At 45.5% G+C, this 18,481-nt stretch overlaps 1 protein-coding gene and 1 pseudogene across 1 annotated transcript in view; one reads left to right on the top strand and one right to left on the bottom strand.

The window, feature by feature from the left end:
• CASQ2 (calsequestrin 2) overlaps positions 1-18,481 on the top strand; it is a 180,114-nt gene that overhangs the window by 100,664 nt on the left and 60,969 nt on the right. The window contains exons 4-5 of the mRNA XM_063956896.1: positions 9,901-10,012; positions 14,073-14,146. Coding sequence (XP_063812966.1) covers positions 9,901-10,012; positions 14,073-14,146 — 186 coding nt within the window. The remainder of the gene's footprint in view (positions 1-9,900; positions 10,013-14,072; positions 14,147-18,481) is intronic.
• LOC135051737 (5S ribosomal RNA) lies at positions 11,221-11,339 on the bottom strand (annotated as a pseudogene).

The raw sequence follows: 18,481 nt of genomic DNA, 5'->3' as shown, positions 1-18,481 counted from the left end.
GGGGTGGCAGCCCTTTTCTCCAGTGGTTAGCTGTTCAAGCCAACCAGTTGTAAGTCTGGAAAATAAAAAGTGAGAATAGGCGCCTCCTAGTGTAGTATTAAATGTATGATATGACCATCACCCTTAGTCTCACCCTGTAAAGTGGAACTATACCGTATATGGTGGAATTCCAACCACCTTTAAAATAGCATAGGGTCACAATCTGAGCGACGTCATCAGTGATGTTCTGTTAGTGTTCCTCCTTGTTGTTACTCACATGGTCAAAATAAAAGTAGAAAAAAGGACCGATAGTGTAATACTTTTTACACAACAATATACATTTATTTGGAACTAGTCCGACAGTAAAAACATTGCCCGTACCATATAATAAATTAAAAACAGCTTATCTGTATTTTAAGTCGTCCATACGTGTAAACACTCAACGCGTTTCGTCCTCCGCAATCAGCCTGGACTTCCTCAGGAGTGTGATGATAGTGAATGTGTGGACACATATTTATACCCCTCTTAATTAATTCAATTACACATGGAATTGGTGTTTTTCCTAGTTTACCGGAAGTGACGTCATTTCCGTCCGGAAAATTTGTCTAATAATATTATTTCAAAGTGCATATTGAGCCCAACACATGACTCTCCAGTTCATGTGTTTTACCAAGTTATGTGCTGCCTATTTGGAGCGTTTATTATGCCCCCGTCCGCCGCGACTGCCGGAAGACACGGACAAACCGGAGCAGTAATGTCCGCCCTGTCTCAAACTGGCTTCGCGGAGCCCAGTGCGCATGCGCCTGCCAGGTCAGTCACAGTGCTGCCAGTCGCCGCCGCGTCTAGGCTCTTTCCGTCAGTGAGATCTGTCTATTGTACGGCGCCATCTTACCGAAGACTGTATACTATTGTGATACCTGATACTAGTAACAGATAAATAATAATGTAAAACAGGGATTATAGATATGTGTCCCGTGCTACTGGTTAGTCATGGGGAAAGATTAAAGAGCATTGTGAATGGAAAATCTTTACCTTTTCATGTGAACGGAATACCTTAATTTATATAAGTGCAATATTCAAAGTGCTTGTGCAAGATGCATATACTTTTTTTTAAAAATATAGTGCACAGTTTTATAATATTCAAAGTGCTTGTGCAGTGAGATTTGTGCATACTTAGATTAATTGTCCAATGTGCATATATTAGAGACATAGTGAGCATATTATTTGTGAATTTAAAGTGACAGTGCAGATTAAAATAAACAATCTTTAAAAATTATTAAAACAATGGATTTAGAGAAAAGGTGCTATTTCATAATTATCATTAAGACCTCTTGGGGCCAAGGTTTTTAATTCATATATCCAGTGCATTTCCCGCTGTGAGAGTTTCTTCTCTCGATCGCCTCCTCTTCGTCCCATATGGACTATTTCAAGTGTTCTGATTGTGAGACCTTTTGGATCAGATCCATGACATAATTTAAAATGCTTGGGTACCGAATGATGTTCCTGTTTATTCTTTATGCTTCTGATATGCTCTTGGATACGTAATTTTAATTGTCTCTTGGTTTTCCCTATGTACCTGAGTTTACAAGGGCATTCGAGCATGTATGTTACCCAAGATGTGTTGCATGTTGCTCGATCCTTTGAAAAGTATGTTTTGGAACCATCTGTATTAGAGAAAGATTTTGTATGAGGGTTCACAAATTGACAGATATTGCAGTGCTGACATTTGACAAGTCCCTTTATATCCAAAAAGTTATTTCTATCTTTTTCATGTTGGATAGGAAGCAGCATGCTTGGTGCAAGATGTTCTTTTAAATTCTTTGCTTTTCTAAAAACCACCTGTGGTTTATCTGGTAAGATTGAGCTTAAAATGGTGTCTGTATGTAGGATCCCCCAATGTTTGTTTAAAATGCTCCGAATTTTCTTGTCCTGACAGTTAAAAGATGTAATAAAATTCAGCCCTTGGTTTTGTTTGTCTTTGACCCTGTATTCCAAAAGATCCTGTCGGTCTGTAGCGTAAGTCCTGATTTGTGCTTCTTCCACTAGAGTCTTGGGATAACCCCTCTCTAAAAAGCGTTCTCCATATAGAGTAAGTTGTTCCTCCGTATCTTCTAATTTCGTACAGTTTCTTTTTATTCTACAAAATTGTGAATATGGAGTGTTCGTCTTCCATTTAGTTGCATGTAGAGATGAGCGCCTGAAATTTTTCGGGTTTTGTGTTTTGGTTTTGGGTTCGGTTCCGCGGCCGTGTTTTGGGTTCGAACGCGTTTTGGCAAAACCTCACCGAATTTTTTTTGTCGGATTCGGGTGTGTTTTGGATTCGGGTGTTTTTTTCAAAAAACACTAAAAAACAGCTTAAATCATAGAATTTGGGGGTCATTTTGATCCCAAAGTATTATTAACCTCAAAAACCATAATTTACACTCATTTTCAGTCTATTCTGAATACCTCACACCTCACAATATTATTTTTAGTCCTAAAATTTGCACCGAGGTCGCTGTGTGAGTAAGATAAGCGACCCTAGTGGCCGACACAAACACCGGGCCCATCTAGGAGTGGCACTGCAGTGTCACGCAGGATGTCCCTTCCAAAAAACCCTCCCCAAACAGCACATGACGCAAAGAAAAAAAGAGGCGCAATGAGGTAGCTGTGTGAGTAAGATTAGCGACCCTAGTGGCCGACACAAACACCGGGCCCATCTAGGAGTGGCACTGCAGTGTCACGCAGGATGGCCCTTCCAAAAAACCCTCCCCAAACAGCACATGACGCAAAGAAAAAAAGAGGCGCAATGAGGTAGCTGTGTGAGTAAGATTAGCGACCCTAGTGGCCGACACAAACACCGGGCCCATCTAGGAGTGGCACTGCAGTGTCACGCAGGATGTCCCTTCCAAAAAACCCTCCCCAAACAGCACATGACGCAAAGAAAAAAAGAGGCGCAATGAGGTAGCTGTGTGAGTAAGATTAGCGACCCTAGTGGCCGACACAAACACCGGGCCCATCTAGGAGTGGCACTGCAGTGTCACGCAGGATGTCCCTTCCAAAAAACCCTCCCCAATCAGCACATGATGCAAAGAAAAAGAAAAGAAAAAAGAGGTGCAAGATGGAATTGTCCTTGGGCCCTCCCACCCACCCTTATGTTGTATAAACAAAACAGGACATGCACACTTTAACCAACCCATCATTTCAGTGACAGGGTCTGCCACACGACTGTGACTGATATGACGGGTTGGTTTGGACCCCCCCCAAAAAAGAAGCAATTAATCTCTCCTTGCACAAACTGGCTCTACAGAGGCAAGATGTCCACCTCATCTTCACCCTCCGATATATCACCGTGTACATCCCCCTCCTCACAGATTATCAATTCGTCCCCACTGGAATCCACCATCTCAGCTCCCTGTGTACTTTGTGGAGGCAATTGCTGCTGGTCAATGTCTCCGCGGAGGAATTGATTATAATTCATTTTAATGAACATCATCTTCTCCACATTTTCTGGATGTAACCTCGTACGCCGATTGCTGACAAGGTGAGCGGCGGCACTAAACACTCTTTCGGAGTACACACTTGTGGGAGGGCAACTTAGGTAGAATAAAGCCAGTTTGTGCAAGGGCCTCCAAATTGCCTCTTTTTCCTGCCAGTATAAGTACGGACTGTGTGACGTGCCTACTTGGATGCGGTCACTCATATAATCCTCCACCATTCTATCAATGTTGAGAGAATCATATGCAGTGACAGTAGACGACATGTCCGTAATCGTTGTCAGGTCCTTCAGTCCGGACCAGATGTCAGCATCAGCAGTCGCTCCAGACTGCCCTGCATCACCGCCAGCGGGTGGGCTCGGAATTCTGAGCCTTTTCCTCGCACCCCCAGTTGCGGGAGAATGTGAAGGAGGAGATGTTGACAGGTCGCGTTCCGCTTGACTTGACAATTTTGTCACCAGCAGGTCTTTCAACCCCAGCAGACCTGTGTCTGCCGGAAAGAGAGATCCAAGGTAGGCTTTAAATCTAGGATCGAGCACGGTGGCCAAAATGTAGTGCTCTGATTTCAACAGATTGACCACCCGTGAATCCTTGTTAAGCGAATTAAGGGCTGCATCCACAAGTCCCACATGCCTAGCGGAATCGCTCCCTTTTAGCTCCTTCTTCAATGCCTCCAGCTTCTTCTGCAAAAGCCTGATGAGGGGAATGACCTGACTCAGGCTGGCAGTGTCTGAACTGACTTCACGTGTGGCAAGTTCAAAGGGCATCAGAACCTTGCACAACGTTGAAATCATTCTCCACTGCACTTGAGACAGGTGCATTCCACCTCCTATATCGTGCTCAATTGTATAGGCTTGAATGGCCTTTTGCTGCTCCTCCAACCTCTGAAGCATATAGAGGGTTGAATTCCACCTCGTTACCACTTCTTGCTTCAGATGATGGCAGGGCAGGTTCAGTAGTTTTTGGTGGTGCTCCAGTCTTCTGTACGTGGTGCCTGTACGCCGAAAGTGTCCCGCAATTTTTCTGGCCACCGACAGCATCTCTTGCACGCCCCTGTCGTTTTTTAAAAAATTCTGCACCACCAAATTCAAGGTATGTGCAAAACATGGGACGTGCTGGAATTTGCCCATATTTAATGCACACACAATATTGCTGGCGTTGTCCGATGCCACAAATCCACAGGAGAGTCCAATTGGGGTAAGCCATTCCGCGATGATCTTCCTCAGTTGCCGTAAGAGGTTTTCAGCTGTGTGCGTATTCTGGAAAGCGGTGATACAAAGCGTAGCCTGCCTAGGAAAGAGTTGGCGTTTGCGAGATGCTGCTACTGGTGCCGCCGCTGCTGTTCTTGCGGCGGGAGTCCATACATCTACCCAGTGGGCTGTCACAGTCATATAGTCCTGACCCTGCCCTGCTCCACTTGTCCACATGTCCGTGGTTAAGTGGACATTGGGTACAACTGCATTTTTTAGGACACTGGTGAGTTTTTTTCTGACGTCCGTGTACATTCTCGGTATCGCCTGCCTAGAGAAGTGGAACCTAGATGGTATTTGGTAACGGGGGCACACTGCCTCAATAAATTGTCTAGTTCCCTGTGAACTAACGGCGGATACTGGACGCACGTCTAACACCAACATAGTTGTCAAGGACTCAGTTATCCGCTTTGCAGTAGGATGACTGCTGTGATATTTCATCTTCCTCGCAAAGGACTGTTGAACAGTCAATTGCTTACTGGAAGTAGTACAAGTGGGCTTACGACTTCCCCTCTGGGATGACCATCGACTCCCAGCGGCAACAACAGCAGCGCCAGCAGCAGTAGGCGTTACACGCAAGGATGCATCGGAGGAATCCCAGGCAGGAGAGGACTCCTCAGAATTGCCAGTGACATGGCCTGCAGGACTATTGGCATTCCTGGGGAAGGAGGAAATTGACACTGAGGGAGTTGGTGGGGTGGTTTGCGTGAGCTTGGTTACAAGAGGAAGGGATTTACTGGTCAGTGGACTGCTTCCGCTGTCACTAAAAGTTTTTGAACTTGTCACTGACTTATTATGAATGCGCTGCAGGTGACGTATAAGGGAGGATGTTCCGAGGTGGTTAACGTCCTTACCCCTACTTATTACAGCTTGACAAAGGGAACACACGGCTTGACACCTGTTGTCCGCATTTCTGGTGAAATACCTCCACACCGAAGAGCTGATTTTTTTGGTATTTTCACCTGGCATGTCAACGGCCATATTCCTCCCACGGACAACAGGTGTCTCCCCGGGTGCCTGACTTAAACAAACCACCTCACCATCAGAATCCTCCTGGTCAATTTCCTCCCCAGCGCCAGCAACACCCATATCCTCCTCATCCTGGTGTACTTCAACACTGACATCTTCAATCTGACTATCAGGAACTGGACTGCGGGTGCTCCTTCCAGCACTTGCAGGGGGCGTGCAAATGGTGGAAGGCGCATGCTCTTCACGTCCAGTGTTGGGAAGGTCAGGCATCGCAACCGACACAATTGGACTCTCCTTGTGGATTTGGGATTTCGAAGAATGCACAGTTCTTTGCTGTGCTGCTTTTGCCAGCTTGAGTCTTTTCATTTTTCTAGCGAGAGGCTGAGTGCTTCCATCCTCATGTGAAGCTGAACCACTAGCCATGAACATAGGCCAGGGCCTCAGCCGTTCCTTGCCACTCCGTGTGGTAAATGGCATATTGGCAAGTTTACGCTTCTCCTCCGACAATTTTATTTTAGGTTTTGGAGTCCTTTTTTTACTGATATTTGGTGTTTTGGATTTGACATGCTCTGTACTATGACATTGGGCATCGGCCTTGGCAGACGACGTTGCTGGCATTTCATCGTCTCGGCCATGACTAGTGGCAGCAGCTTCAGCACGAGGTGGAAGTGGATCTTGATCTTTCCCTAATTTTGGAACCTCAACATTTTTGTTCTCCATATTTTAATAGGCACAACTAAAAGGCACCTCAGGTAAACAATGGAGATGGATGGATTGGATACTAGTATACAATTATGGACGGGCTGCCGAGTGCCGACACAGAGGTAGCCACAGCCGTGAACTACCGCACTGTACTGTGTCTGCTGCTAATATATAGACTGGTTGATAAAGAGATAGTATACTCGTAACTAGTATGTATGTATAAAGAAAGAAAAAAAAACCACGGTTAGGTGGTATATACAATTATGGACGGGCTGCCGAGTGCCGACACAGAGGTAGCCACAGCCGTGAACTACCGCACTGTACTGTGTCTGCTGCTAATATATAGACTGGTTGATAAAGAGATAGTATACTCGTAACTAGTATGTATGTATAAAGAAAGAAAAAAAACCACGGTTAGGTGGTATATACAATTATGGACGGGCTGCCGAGTGCCGACACAGAGGTAGCCACAGCCGTGAACTACCGCACTGTACTGTGTCTGCTGCTAATATATAGACTGGTTGATAAAGAGATAGTATACTCGTAACTAGTATGTATGTATAAAGAAAGAAAAAAAAACCACGGTTAGGTGGTATATACAATTATGGACAGGCTGCCGAGTGCCGACACAGAGGTAGCCACAGCCGTGAACTACCGCACTGTACTGTGTCTGCTGCTAATATATAGACTGGTTGATAAAGAGATAGTATACTCGTAACTAGTATGTATGTATAAAGAAAGAAAAAAAAACCACGGTTAGGTGGTATATACAATTATGGACGGGCTGCCGAGTGCCGACACAGAGGTAGCCACAGCCGTGAACTACCGCACTGTACTGTGTCTGCTGCTAATATAGACTGGTTGATAAAGAGATAGTATACTCGTAACTAGTATGTATGTATAAAGAAAGAAAAAAAAAACCACGGTTAGGTGGTATATACAATTATGGACGGGCTGCCGAGTGCCGACACAGAGGTAGCCACAGCCGTGAACTACCGCACTGTACTGTGTCTGCTGCTAATATATAGACTGGTTGATAAAGAGATAGTATACTCGTAACTAGTATGTATGTATAAAGAAAGAAAAAAAAACCACGGTTAGGTGGTATATACAATTATGGACGGGCTGCCGAGTGCCGACACAGAGGTAGCCACAGCCGTGAACTACCGCACTGTACTGTGTCTGCTGCTAATATAGACTGGTTGATAAAGAGATAGTATACTCGTAACTAGTATGTATGTATAAAGAAAGAAAAAAAAAACACGGTTAGGTGGTATATACAATTATGGACGGGCTGCCGAGTGCCGACACAGAGGTAGCCACAGCCGTGAACTACCGCACTGTACTGTGTCTGCTGCTAATATATAGACTGGTTGATAAAGAGATAGTATACTACTAATATTATATATACTGGTGGTCAGGTCACTGGTCACTAGTCACACTGGCAGTGGCACTCCTGCAGCAAAAGTGTGCACTGTTTAATTTTAATATAATATTATGTACTCCTGGCTCCTGCTATAACCTATAACTGGCACTGCAGTAGTGCTCCCCAGTCTCCCCCACAATTATAAGCTGTGTGAGCTGAGCAGTCAGACAGATATATAATATATATAGATGATGCAGCACACTGGCCTGAGCCTGAGCAGTGCACACAGATATGGTATGTGACTGACTGAGTCACTGTGTGTATCGCTTTTTTCAGGCAGAGAACGGATATATTAAATAAACTGCACTGTGTGTCTGGTGGTCACTCACTATATAATATATTATGTACTCCTGGCTCCTGCTATAACCTATAACTGGCACTGCAGTAGTGCTCCCCAGTCTCCCCCACAATTATAAGCTGTGTGAGCTGAGCAGTCAGACAGATATATATAATATTATATATAGATAATAGATGATGCAGCACACTGGCCTGAGCCTGAGCAGTGCACACAGATATGGTATGTGACTGAGTCACTGTGTGCTGTGTATCGCTTTTTTCAGGCAGAGAACGGATTATAAAGTAAACTGCACTGTCCTCACTAGTAAACTCTCTCCACTCAGTCTCTACACTTCTACAGTAACAGTACTCCTCCTAGTCAGCTCCAGTAAATCTCTCTCAGTCTCTTATAATCTAAATGGAGAGGACGCCAGCCACGTCCTCTCCCTATCAATCTCAATGCACGTGTGAAAATGGCGGCGACGCGCGGCTCCTTATATAGAATCCGAGTCTCGCGATAGAATCCGAGCCTCGCGAGAATCCGACAGCGTCATGATGACGTTCGGGCGCGCTCGGGTTGACCGAGCAAGGCGGGAAGATCCGAGTCGCTCGGACCCGTGAAAAAAAACATGAAGTTCTGGCGGGTTCGGATTCAGAGAAACCGAACCCGCTCATCTCTAGTTGCATGTCCGCTTTTATAGTGTATATATGAATTGGTGTCTACCTGTTTGATGTAATTCTTTGTTATTACTTCAGTATCTTTACTGCTTAAAATCAAGTCCAAATATTCAATTTCTGTTGCACTCACTTTGTAGGTAAAGGATAAATTGTAATCGTTCCTTTCCAAATGTGTCATAAAATCAATAAAGCATTCCCTAGTTCCATCCCAAACTAGAAGTATGTCGTCTATATAACGTTTGTACACAACAATATGTTTAAAATAAGGATTATTACTGTATACATACTTCTGTTCCCAGCTCCCCATGTGCAGATTGGCGAAGCTGGGTGCGAAAACAGTGCCCATCGCTGTCCCGCGAATTTGTAAATAAAATTTCTCTAAAAATTTAAAATAATTGTGTTTAAGTATAAAATCCATGAAATTACATATAAGTTCTTTGTGTGTACTGTCCAAGGTATCATCCTTATCCAAAAATTCTTTGCAAGATTCTATCCCTTTTTCCTGTGATATGGATGTATACAGGGATTGGACATCGATTGTTATCCATAGATATTCTTGTTTCCATTTAAAAGTTTCTAAAAATTGTAGCAGTGATGTTGTGTCTTTGACATACGAGTCTAACTTTGGAACATATTTTTTAAGAAATACCTCAACATATTCAGATAAATTCGCAGTTAATGAACCTATGCCTGCCACAATTGGCCTACCTGGAGGATCAATCAACCATTTATGTATTTTGGGCAAATAATAAAAAATAGATAAAATGGGATGGTTGGTTATTAAAAATTGATATTCATCTTTCGTTATGGTTTCTTGATGTAAAGCTGTAATCAACATGGACCTGAGTTCTTCCACATAGATCTCCGTGGGGTCTGCGGATAATTCTCTATATGAATCTGTGTCTCCTAGTAGACGATATGCTTCATTCTCATATTGGATACGGTTCATGACTACCAAGCCTCCTCCTTTATCTGCTTGGCGTATCACGATCTGTTTGTTGTTTTTCAGATCTTTCAATGCTTTTTTCTCAAAATTGGATAAATTAGTTTTTGTGTTCGGTTTGAGTAACTCAAAGTCCTTTTTAACTAGTTCGTAAAAAAGGTAAGGTAAATATATAAAACACCCCTGTCCCCGTACCCACAGCTGATCGAGGACCCTGTCGAGATCATTAACAGCCACGCAGAGCTGAAGGCGCTGGACCGGATGGAGGAAGAAACCAGAGTGATCGGCTATTTCAAAAATGAAGAATCTGACCGTGAGTATATGGTACAGGGTGAAGTCTATATGTGAGCGCAGAGGGGTCTGTGCGGAACTATGATGGGGTCTACAGTATATGGTAGTGTATATAGATAGATAGATAGAAAAAAGGGAGGTTCTAAGTGACCAATGGTGTTTATATTGAATATAATAAAAATATCAATACCCAATGTATATAAAAAAATATACAATTTATTATAACAACAGGAGCATTAAAAATATGAAAAAATGGATAAAAATACTCACACCTGACATATATTTTTAAGAACACAGATAAAAATAGGCACAAACATATAAATAAAAGCATATATATAAATAGAAGATATACTGTATGTATATTTTATCTTAAATAGGGGTCATCTAGGGTTATCCCAACGCGTTTCGTCTCAACAGACTTCCTCAAGGGGTAGGGACAGACGGAGAATGAAAGTCTATTTATACCTAAGGTAATTGATTTCCTGGTTATGACCTCACATCATATCATGTGACTCAATATATACACAATAAATCACTAAAATACAGAAAACAGTCTACTTGGATCAAAGTAACAGTTTATCCATACTTTTTACAGTTAAAAACGATATGTTTCTAATTTCTATAAGTACAACAGTGTAAAACATGAGAAAACTGGGGAATTGCGGCACTGCGCTAAGCGTCTAGTTCCCTTCGTGGAGAGGACCTTTGCTGTGCGGTGCGCGATGACGTCAACGCGCACCGCACATCATTACAGTGAAGGTCCTCTCCAGGAAGGGAAATTAGACGCGTAGCATCTAGTTTCCCTTCACAACGGACAGCGGGCCGCGGCAGCGGGGGGCACCACAGCAGCAGCGAATCTTGCCATGGTGCGGCGCCCTCTGGATGGCGGCGCCCCGGGCAAAAGTCCTGCTTGTCCGTGGCAAGATCCGCTACTGTATGTAACATGCTTATAATAATACTTAATATGGAATTGCATATATTTATTTTACCCAGTGCTTATATTCAAGTGAGTCAAATATATCCTAGTGAATAAAAAAGAAACTACATAAAATATATAATAAATAAAAAATAATATATAAAATATAATAAATAATAATAAATAATAAAAATAATAAAAATGGTAATAGTGATGTTGTGATCTTTTATTACTAATAATAGTAGTGGAATTGCGATGTTTAAGCTTATGATGTGATGTTTATTATATTAATCACTTATTGTACTTACATTTTGTTCTTACAGTACCTGATATTCCCAGGTAGTCCCCCTCCCTGGTACTGATCAGGCCCGACACTGCTTAGCTTCCAAGATCGAACGGATTTGGGCATTCCCAGTGTGGGTTGACTGTAGGCATTACCTTTCTGTATGTACCACATATATATGTAAAATTGAGTCACATGATATGATGTGAGGTCATAACCAGGAAATCAGTTACCTTAGGTATAAATAGACTTTCATTCTCAGTCTGTCCCTACCCCTTGAGGAAGTCTGTTGAGACGAAACGCGTTGGGATAACCCTAGATGACCTCTATTTAAGATAAGATATAAATATATCTTCTATTTATAAATACGCTTTTATTTATATGTTTGTGCCTATTTTTATCTGTGTTCTTAAAAATATATGTCAGGTGTGAGTATTTTTAGCCATTTTTTCATATTTTTAATGCTCCTGTTGTTATAATAAATTGTACATATATTTTTATATACATTGGGTATTGATATTTTTATTATATTCAATATAAACACCATTGGTCGCTTAGAACCCCCCTTTTTTTCTATCCAAAAATAATTTTCAGGGACTTACCACCCCTGTGTACTTGGGGAATAGCTGACGCCCATATAGATTGCAGAGTGTTTTTACATAAAAACAGTTTGGGTGACCAGTTTGGAATTGGTTAACGTTATGGCAGGGGGACCTAATATGGTGTGTCTCCCTCCTATAGCTGGGGTGAAGGAAAGTGTGTGAGATGAAGTGTCCAGGGTAAAGGAAAGAGTGAGAGGAAGTGTCCAGGGTGAAGGAAAGTGTGAGAGGAAGTGTCCAGGGTGAAGGAAAGTGTGAGAGAAAGTGTTCAGGGTGAAGGAAAGTGTGAGAGGAAGTGTCTGAGGTGAAGGAGAATGTGAGAGGAAGTGTCCGGGTGAAGGAAAGTGTGAGATGAAGTGTCTGGGGTGAAGGAGAGTGTGAGAGGAAGTGTCCAGGGTGAAGGAAAGTGTGAGAGGAAGTTTCCGGGGTGAAGGAAAGTGTGAGAGAAAGTGTCCAGGATGAAGGAAAGTGTGAGAGGAAGTGTCCGGGGTGAAGGAGAGTGTGAGAAGAAGTGTCCGGGGTAAAGGAAAGTGTGAGAGGAAGTGTCTGGGGTGAAGGAGAGTGTGAAAGGAAGTGTCCGAGGTGAAGGAGAGTGTGAGAGGAAGTGTCCGGGGTGAAGGAGAATGTGAGAGGAAGTGTCCGGGGTGAAGGAAAGTGTGAGAGGAAGTGTCCGGGGTGAAGGAGAGTGTGAGAGGAAGTGTCCGGGGTGAAGGAAAGTGTGAGAGGAACTGTCCGGGGTGAAGGAGAATGTGAGAGGAAGTTTCCGGGGTGAAGGAAAGTGTGAGAGGAAGTGTCCAGGGTGAAGGAAAGTGTGAGAGGAAGTGTCCGGGGTGAAGGAGAGTGTGAGAGGAAGTGTCCGGGGTGAAGGAAAGTGTGAGAGGAACTGTCCGGGGTGAAGGAGAATGTGAGAGGAAGTTTCCGGGGTGAAGGAAAGTGTGAGAGGAAGTGTCCAGGTCGTAGGAGAGTGTAGAGGAAGCGATCGGGGTGAAGTAGAGTGAAGTGTCCGGGGTAAAGGAGAGTGTGAAAGGAAGTGTCCGGGGTAAAGGAGAGTGTGAGAGGAAGTGTCCGGGGTGAAGGAGAATGTGAGAGGAAGTGTCCAGGGTGAAGGAAAGGGTGAGAGGAAGTGTCCGGGGTGAAGGAGAGTGTGAGAGGAAGTGTCCGGGGTAAAGGAAAGGGTGAGAGGAAGTGTCCGGGGTGAAGGAGAGTGTGAGAGGAAGTGTCCGGGGTGAAGGAAAGTGTGAGAGGAAGTGTCCAGGGTGAAGGAGAGTGTGAGAGGAAGTGAAGAGCGTGGCAGGGGTTGTGGACAGAGGAGCTGTGAGAGGTGGAGGAAGGGACTAAGGCTTTGTTGGTGAGGGTGAGAGGTTTGAAGAGGATTCTTAGAAGGGAGATTGGGAGCCAGTGGGGCAGATGCTGTATGGAAGGAGATGAAAATGAAATGAGCAGCAGCATTAATATTTGATTGAAGTGGGGAGGGAGAGGTGCCAGAGAGGAGGAGGATGTTACAGTAGTAGTGGGAAAGTAAGAGGTAGAGGTGGAGACAGAGGAGAAAAGGAGCGGTTAGTGAGGTAACACTTCACCCATGATAGATCAGAGCCGAACAGTGGGATGTAATGGCTGCAGAGATCGTAAAACCATGCCTTGTCAGAGATCATCAGGCATCCCACACCTCCGGTGATCTCGGACGCCATTACATCCCGCCCATGGAGGCCAAAGGAGCGGAGAGTGTGGAGAGGGAGAGTATGGATGACAGTGTCAAAGGTGGGAGACTGATCAAGGAGGATGAGGAGAGAAGATGGACCTGGATCTGAGAAGGAGTGAGGGAATAAAGGGAACAAGACATGTTTGAAGGCAGAGGGGACTGCGCCAGAAGGGGATGAAGTGGGAGCAGGTACTGGCAGTGGAAGAGCAGAGAAGGCAGGCGGGTTTGGGGTCAAGGGGGTCCCAGACGTTCTCCACCTTACCCATCTCTGTAGAGTAATGCTAATGAGAGGAGTAACAAAATACCTAGATACTAAGTAACATCCATATCACAGTTACTGACGGCTGTCTGAGCTCTGACCCCTCCCCCTGCCAGTGATGTCATCACCTGAGAGATCCCCCCACATATACTGTACGTATTACTATATAACACTGTACACAGGAACCAGATAACCGTCCGCCCGTCATTTTATTGGAATGGTTGTGTAATTGTCACCGGTGCGGTCATCGCTGCGCTCCAACATCATGCACTACATCACATACATCAGAGGTTCTGCATCTGTACGTGTCGTCTTCTTCTCTGCAGAGTACAAGGCGTTTGAAGAGGCTGCAGAACATTTTCACCCGTACATCAAATTCTTTGCAACGTTCGACAAGTCGGTAAGATGGCTGTGGGGGGTGGATGGTCTGGGATATGGCGGCGGTGTAGCTAGAGAGGGAGGGCGGGAGATGGGACATTCCCCATTCATTGAGGGATCTCCCAAATACTGCACTAACTAATGGGTGCAGTGCGTGCAGTGCACATAGGCCCTGGGGGTCCAGGGGGGGCCCATACCGCCCTTCCCCCCGCCCCCATTTTCTTCAAAAGTTACCCTTCAGAGTCCAGCGTCGGCAGTGGCAGTGCTGTAGAAATAACCGGAAAAAGTCGTGGTGGCCATTTTGTTGACGTTTTCCGCAAGCGCAGTAGCATAATCACTGGGAAAAAGGGGGCGCTGCAGCATTTTTCCAGAGACCTGCACATGTTCACTATACTCTGGGAAAGCACAACAGTCCTCTAGTGACCCTAGTGCCCAGAGGCTACAGTGTTGTTGGCAAGAGAGTAGGGAGCCCAGACTGCACACAGGCCTCCTCCTCTGAAAATAAAACTTTACTCACCAGTAAATCTATTTCTCGTAGTCCGTAGTGGATGCTGGGGACTCCGTAAGGACCATGGGGAATAGACGGGCTCCGCAGGAGACAGGGCACTCTAAGAAAGAATTAGGACTACTGGTGTGCACTGGCTCCTCCCTCTATGCCCCTCCTCCAGACCTCAGTTAAGGAAACTGTGCCCGGAAGAGCTGATATTACAAGGAAAGGATTTTGGAATCCAGGGTAAGACTCATACCAGTCACACCAATCACACCGTATAACTTGTGATAACTATACCCAGTCAACAATATGAACAACAACAGAGCATCAGACAAACCTGATGCAACCATAACATAACCCTTATTTAAGCAATAACTATATACAAGTATTGCAGAAGAAGTCCGCACTTGGGACGGGCGCCCAGCATCCACTACGGACTACGAGAAATAGATTTACCGGTGAGTAAAATCTTATTTTCTCTAACGTCCTAGTGGATGCTGGGGACTCCGTAAGGACCATGGGGATTATACCAAAGCTCCCAAACAGGCGGGAGAGTGCGGATGACTCTGCAGCACCGAATGAGCAAACACAAGGTCCTCCTCAGCCAGGGTATCAAACTTGTAGAACTTTGCAAAAGTGTTTGAACCCTACCAATTAGCTGCTCGGCAAAGCTGTAATGCCGAGACCCCTCGGGCAGCCGCCCAAGAAGAGCCCACCTTCCTTGTGGAATGGGCTTTTACAGATTTTGGATGCGGCAATCCAGCCGCAGAATGAGCCTGCTGAATCGTGTTACAGATCCAGCGCGCAATAGTTTGCTTTGAAGCAGGAGCACCCAGCTTGTTGGATGCATACAGGATAAACAGCGAGTCAGTTTTCCTGACTCCAGCCGTTCTGGCTACATAAATCTTCAAGGACCTGACTACATCTAGTAACTTGGAATCCTCCAAGTCACGAGTAGCCGCAGGCACCACAATAGGTTGGTTCAAATGAAAAGATGACATCACCTTTGGCAGAAATTGCGGACGAGTCCGTAATTCTGCCCTGTCCATATGGAAAACCAGATAGGGGCTTTTATGTGACAAAGCCGCCAATTCTGACACACGCCTAGCCGAAGCTAAGGCCAATAGCATGACCACTTTCCACGTGAGAAATTTTAACTCCACGGTCTTAAGTGGCTCAAACCAGTGAGATTTCAGGAAACTCAACAGCACGTTAAGATCCCAAGGTGCCACTGGTGGCACAAAAGGGGGCTGAATATGCAGCACTCCCTTAACAAACGTCTGAACCTCAGGTAGAGAAGCTAGTTTTTTTTTTAAAGAAAATGGATAGGGTCGAAATCTGGACCTTAATGGACCCCAATTTTAGGCCCAAAGTCACTCCCGACTGTAGGAAGTGAAGGAAACGGCTCAGCTGGAATTCCTCTGTAGGGGCCTTCCTGGCCTCACACCCAGCAACATATTTTCGCCGTACACGGTGATAATGTTTAGCCGTCACGTCCTTCCTAGCCTTTATCTGTGTAGGAATAACCTCATCCGGAATCCCTTTTTTCTACTAGGATCCGGCGTTCAACCGCCATGCCGTCAAACGCAGCTGCGGTAAGTCTTGGAACAGACAAGGTCCCTGCTGCAACAGATCCTGCCCTAGAGGCAGAGGCCATGGGTCCTCTGTGAGCATTTCTTGCAGCTCTGGATACCAAGTCCTTCTTGGCCAATCCGGAACAATGAGTATTGTTCTCACTCCTCTTTTCCTTATGATTCTCAGCACCTTGGGTAAGAGAGGAAGAGGAGGAAACACATAAACCGACTGGAACATCCACGGTGTCACCAGTGCGTCTACAGCTATCGCCTGAGAGTCTCTTGACCTGGCGCAATACCTCTATAGCTTTTTGTTGAGGCGGGATGCCATCATGTCCACCTGTGGCAGTTCCCACCGACCTACAATCTGCGCGAAGACTTCTTGATGAAGTCCCCCCTCTCCCGGGTGGAGGTCGTGCCTGCTGAGGAAGTCTGCTTCCCAGTTGTCCACTCCCAGAATGAACACTGCTGACAGTGCTCGTACGTGATTCTCCGCCCATCGAAGAATTCTGGTGGCTTCCGCCATCGCCACCCTGCTCCTTGTGCCGCCTTGGCGGTTTACACGAGCCACTGCGGTGATGTCTGATTGGATCAGCACCGATTGGTTGCGAAGCAGGGTCTCCGCTTGACTTAGGGCGTTGTATATGGCCCTTAGTTCCAGGATATTGATGTGAAGGCAAGTCTCCTGACTTGACCACAGCCCTTGGAAACTTCTTCCCTGAGTGACTGCCCCCCACTCTCGGAGGCTTGCATCCGTGGTCACCAGGACCCAGTCCTGAATGCCGAACCTGCGGCCCTCGAGAAGGTGAGTACTCTGCAGCCACCACAGGAGAGACACCCTGGCCCCGGGGGATAGGGTGATTAACCGATGCATCTAAAGATGTGATCCGGACCACTTTGTCCAGTAAGTCCCATTAGAAGGTCCTCTCATGGAACCTGCCGAAAGGAAAGGCCTCGTATGATGCCACCATCCTTCCCAGGACTCGAGTGCAGTGATGCACTGACACCTGTTTTGGTTTTAATAGATTCCTGACCAGTGTCACGAGCTCCTGAGCTCTCTCTATCGATAAACCCTTTTCTGGTCTGTGTCTAGGATCATGCCTAGGAGAGGCAGATGAGCTGTAGGAACCAACTGCGACTTTGGAATATATAGAATCCAGCCGTGTTGCCGTTACACTTCCAGAGAAAGTGATACGCTGTTCAGCCACTGCTCTCTTGATCTCGCTTTTATGAGGAGATCGTCCAAGTACGTGATAATAGTGACACCTTGCTTCCGCAGGAGCACCATCATTTCCGCCATTACCTTGGTGAATATTCTCGGGGCCGTGGAGAGACCAAACGGCAACGTCTGAAATTGGTAATGACAATCCCGTACCGCAATTCTAAGGTACGCCTGATGAGGTGGATAAATGGGGACATGAAGGTATGCCTCCTTTATGTCCCGAGTCACGATAAAATCTCCCCCTTTCAGGCTTGTAACGACCGCTCTTAGCGATTCCATCTTGAACTTGAACATTTTCAGGTATATGTTCAGGGATTTTAAATTCGATATGGGTCTGACCGAACCGTCTGGTTTCGGGACTACCACATGGTCGAATAATAACCCCCTCCTTGTCGAAGGAGGGGAACCTTGACCACCACCTGTTGAAGATACAATTTGTGAATTGCAGTTAACCCTGTTTCCCTCTCGTGGGGGGAAGCCGTCAGGGCCGTCAGTGAGGAGGCATCTTCTCAAAGTCCAGCTTGTATCCCTGAGACACAATATCTATTGGCCAGGGATCTAACAGGGAGTGAACCAACTTGTTGCAGAACTTACGAAAGCGTGCCCCCACCGGGCCTAGCTCCGTCTGTGGAGCCCCAGCGACATGCGGTGGATTTTCATAGAGGCCGGGGAGAGCTTCTGTTCCTGGGAACTAGCTGTGTTGTGCAGCTTCTTTCCTCTGGCCCCGCCTCTGGCAAGAAAGGACGCACCTCGGACTTTCTTGTTTCTTTGTTCGAAAAGCTGCATTTGATAATGACGTGCTTTCCTAGGCTGTGTAGGAATATAAGGCAAAATATCCGAATTACCAGCTATAGCCGTGGAGATCAGGTCCGAGAACCCTTCTCCACACAATCCTCAGCCTTCCATATGCCACTTAAGTCGGCATCATCTGTCCATTGCATATTCTACAGGACACGTCAAGCAGAATCGACATAGCTTTGACTCTAGGACCCAGTATACATATATATATATATATATATATATATATATATATACATCATACTAGGGTCTCAATTTCTGCTGATAAGGTAC

This window comes from Pseudophryne corroboree, chromosome 2 (assembly GCF_028390025.1).
Source record: "Pseudophryne corroboree isolate aPseCor3 chromosome 2, aPseCor3.hap2, whole genome shotgun sequence".
Classification (NCBI taxonomy): Eukaryota; Metazoa; Chordata; class Amphibia; order Anura; family Myobatrachidae; genus Pseudophryne; species Pseudophryne corroboree.
The sequence above is the reverse complement of the archived record's forward strand: the minus strand, read 5'-3'. Positions and strand labels throughout refer to the sequence as shown.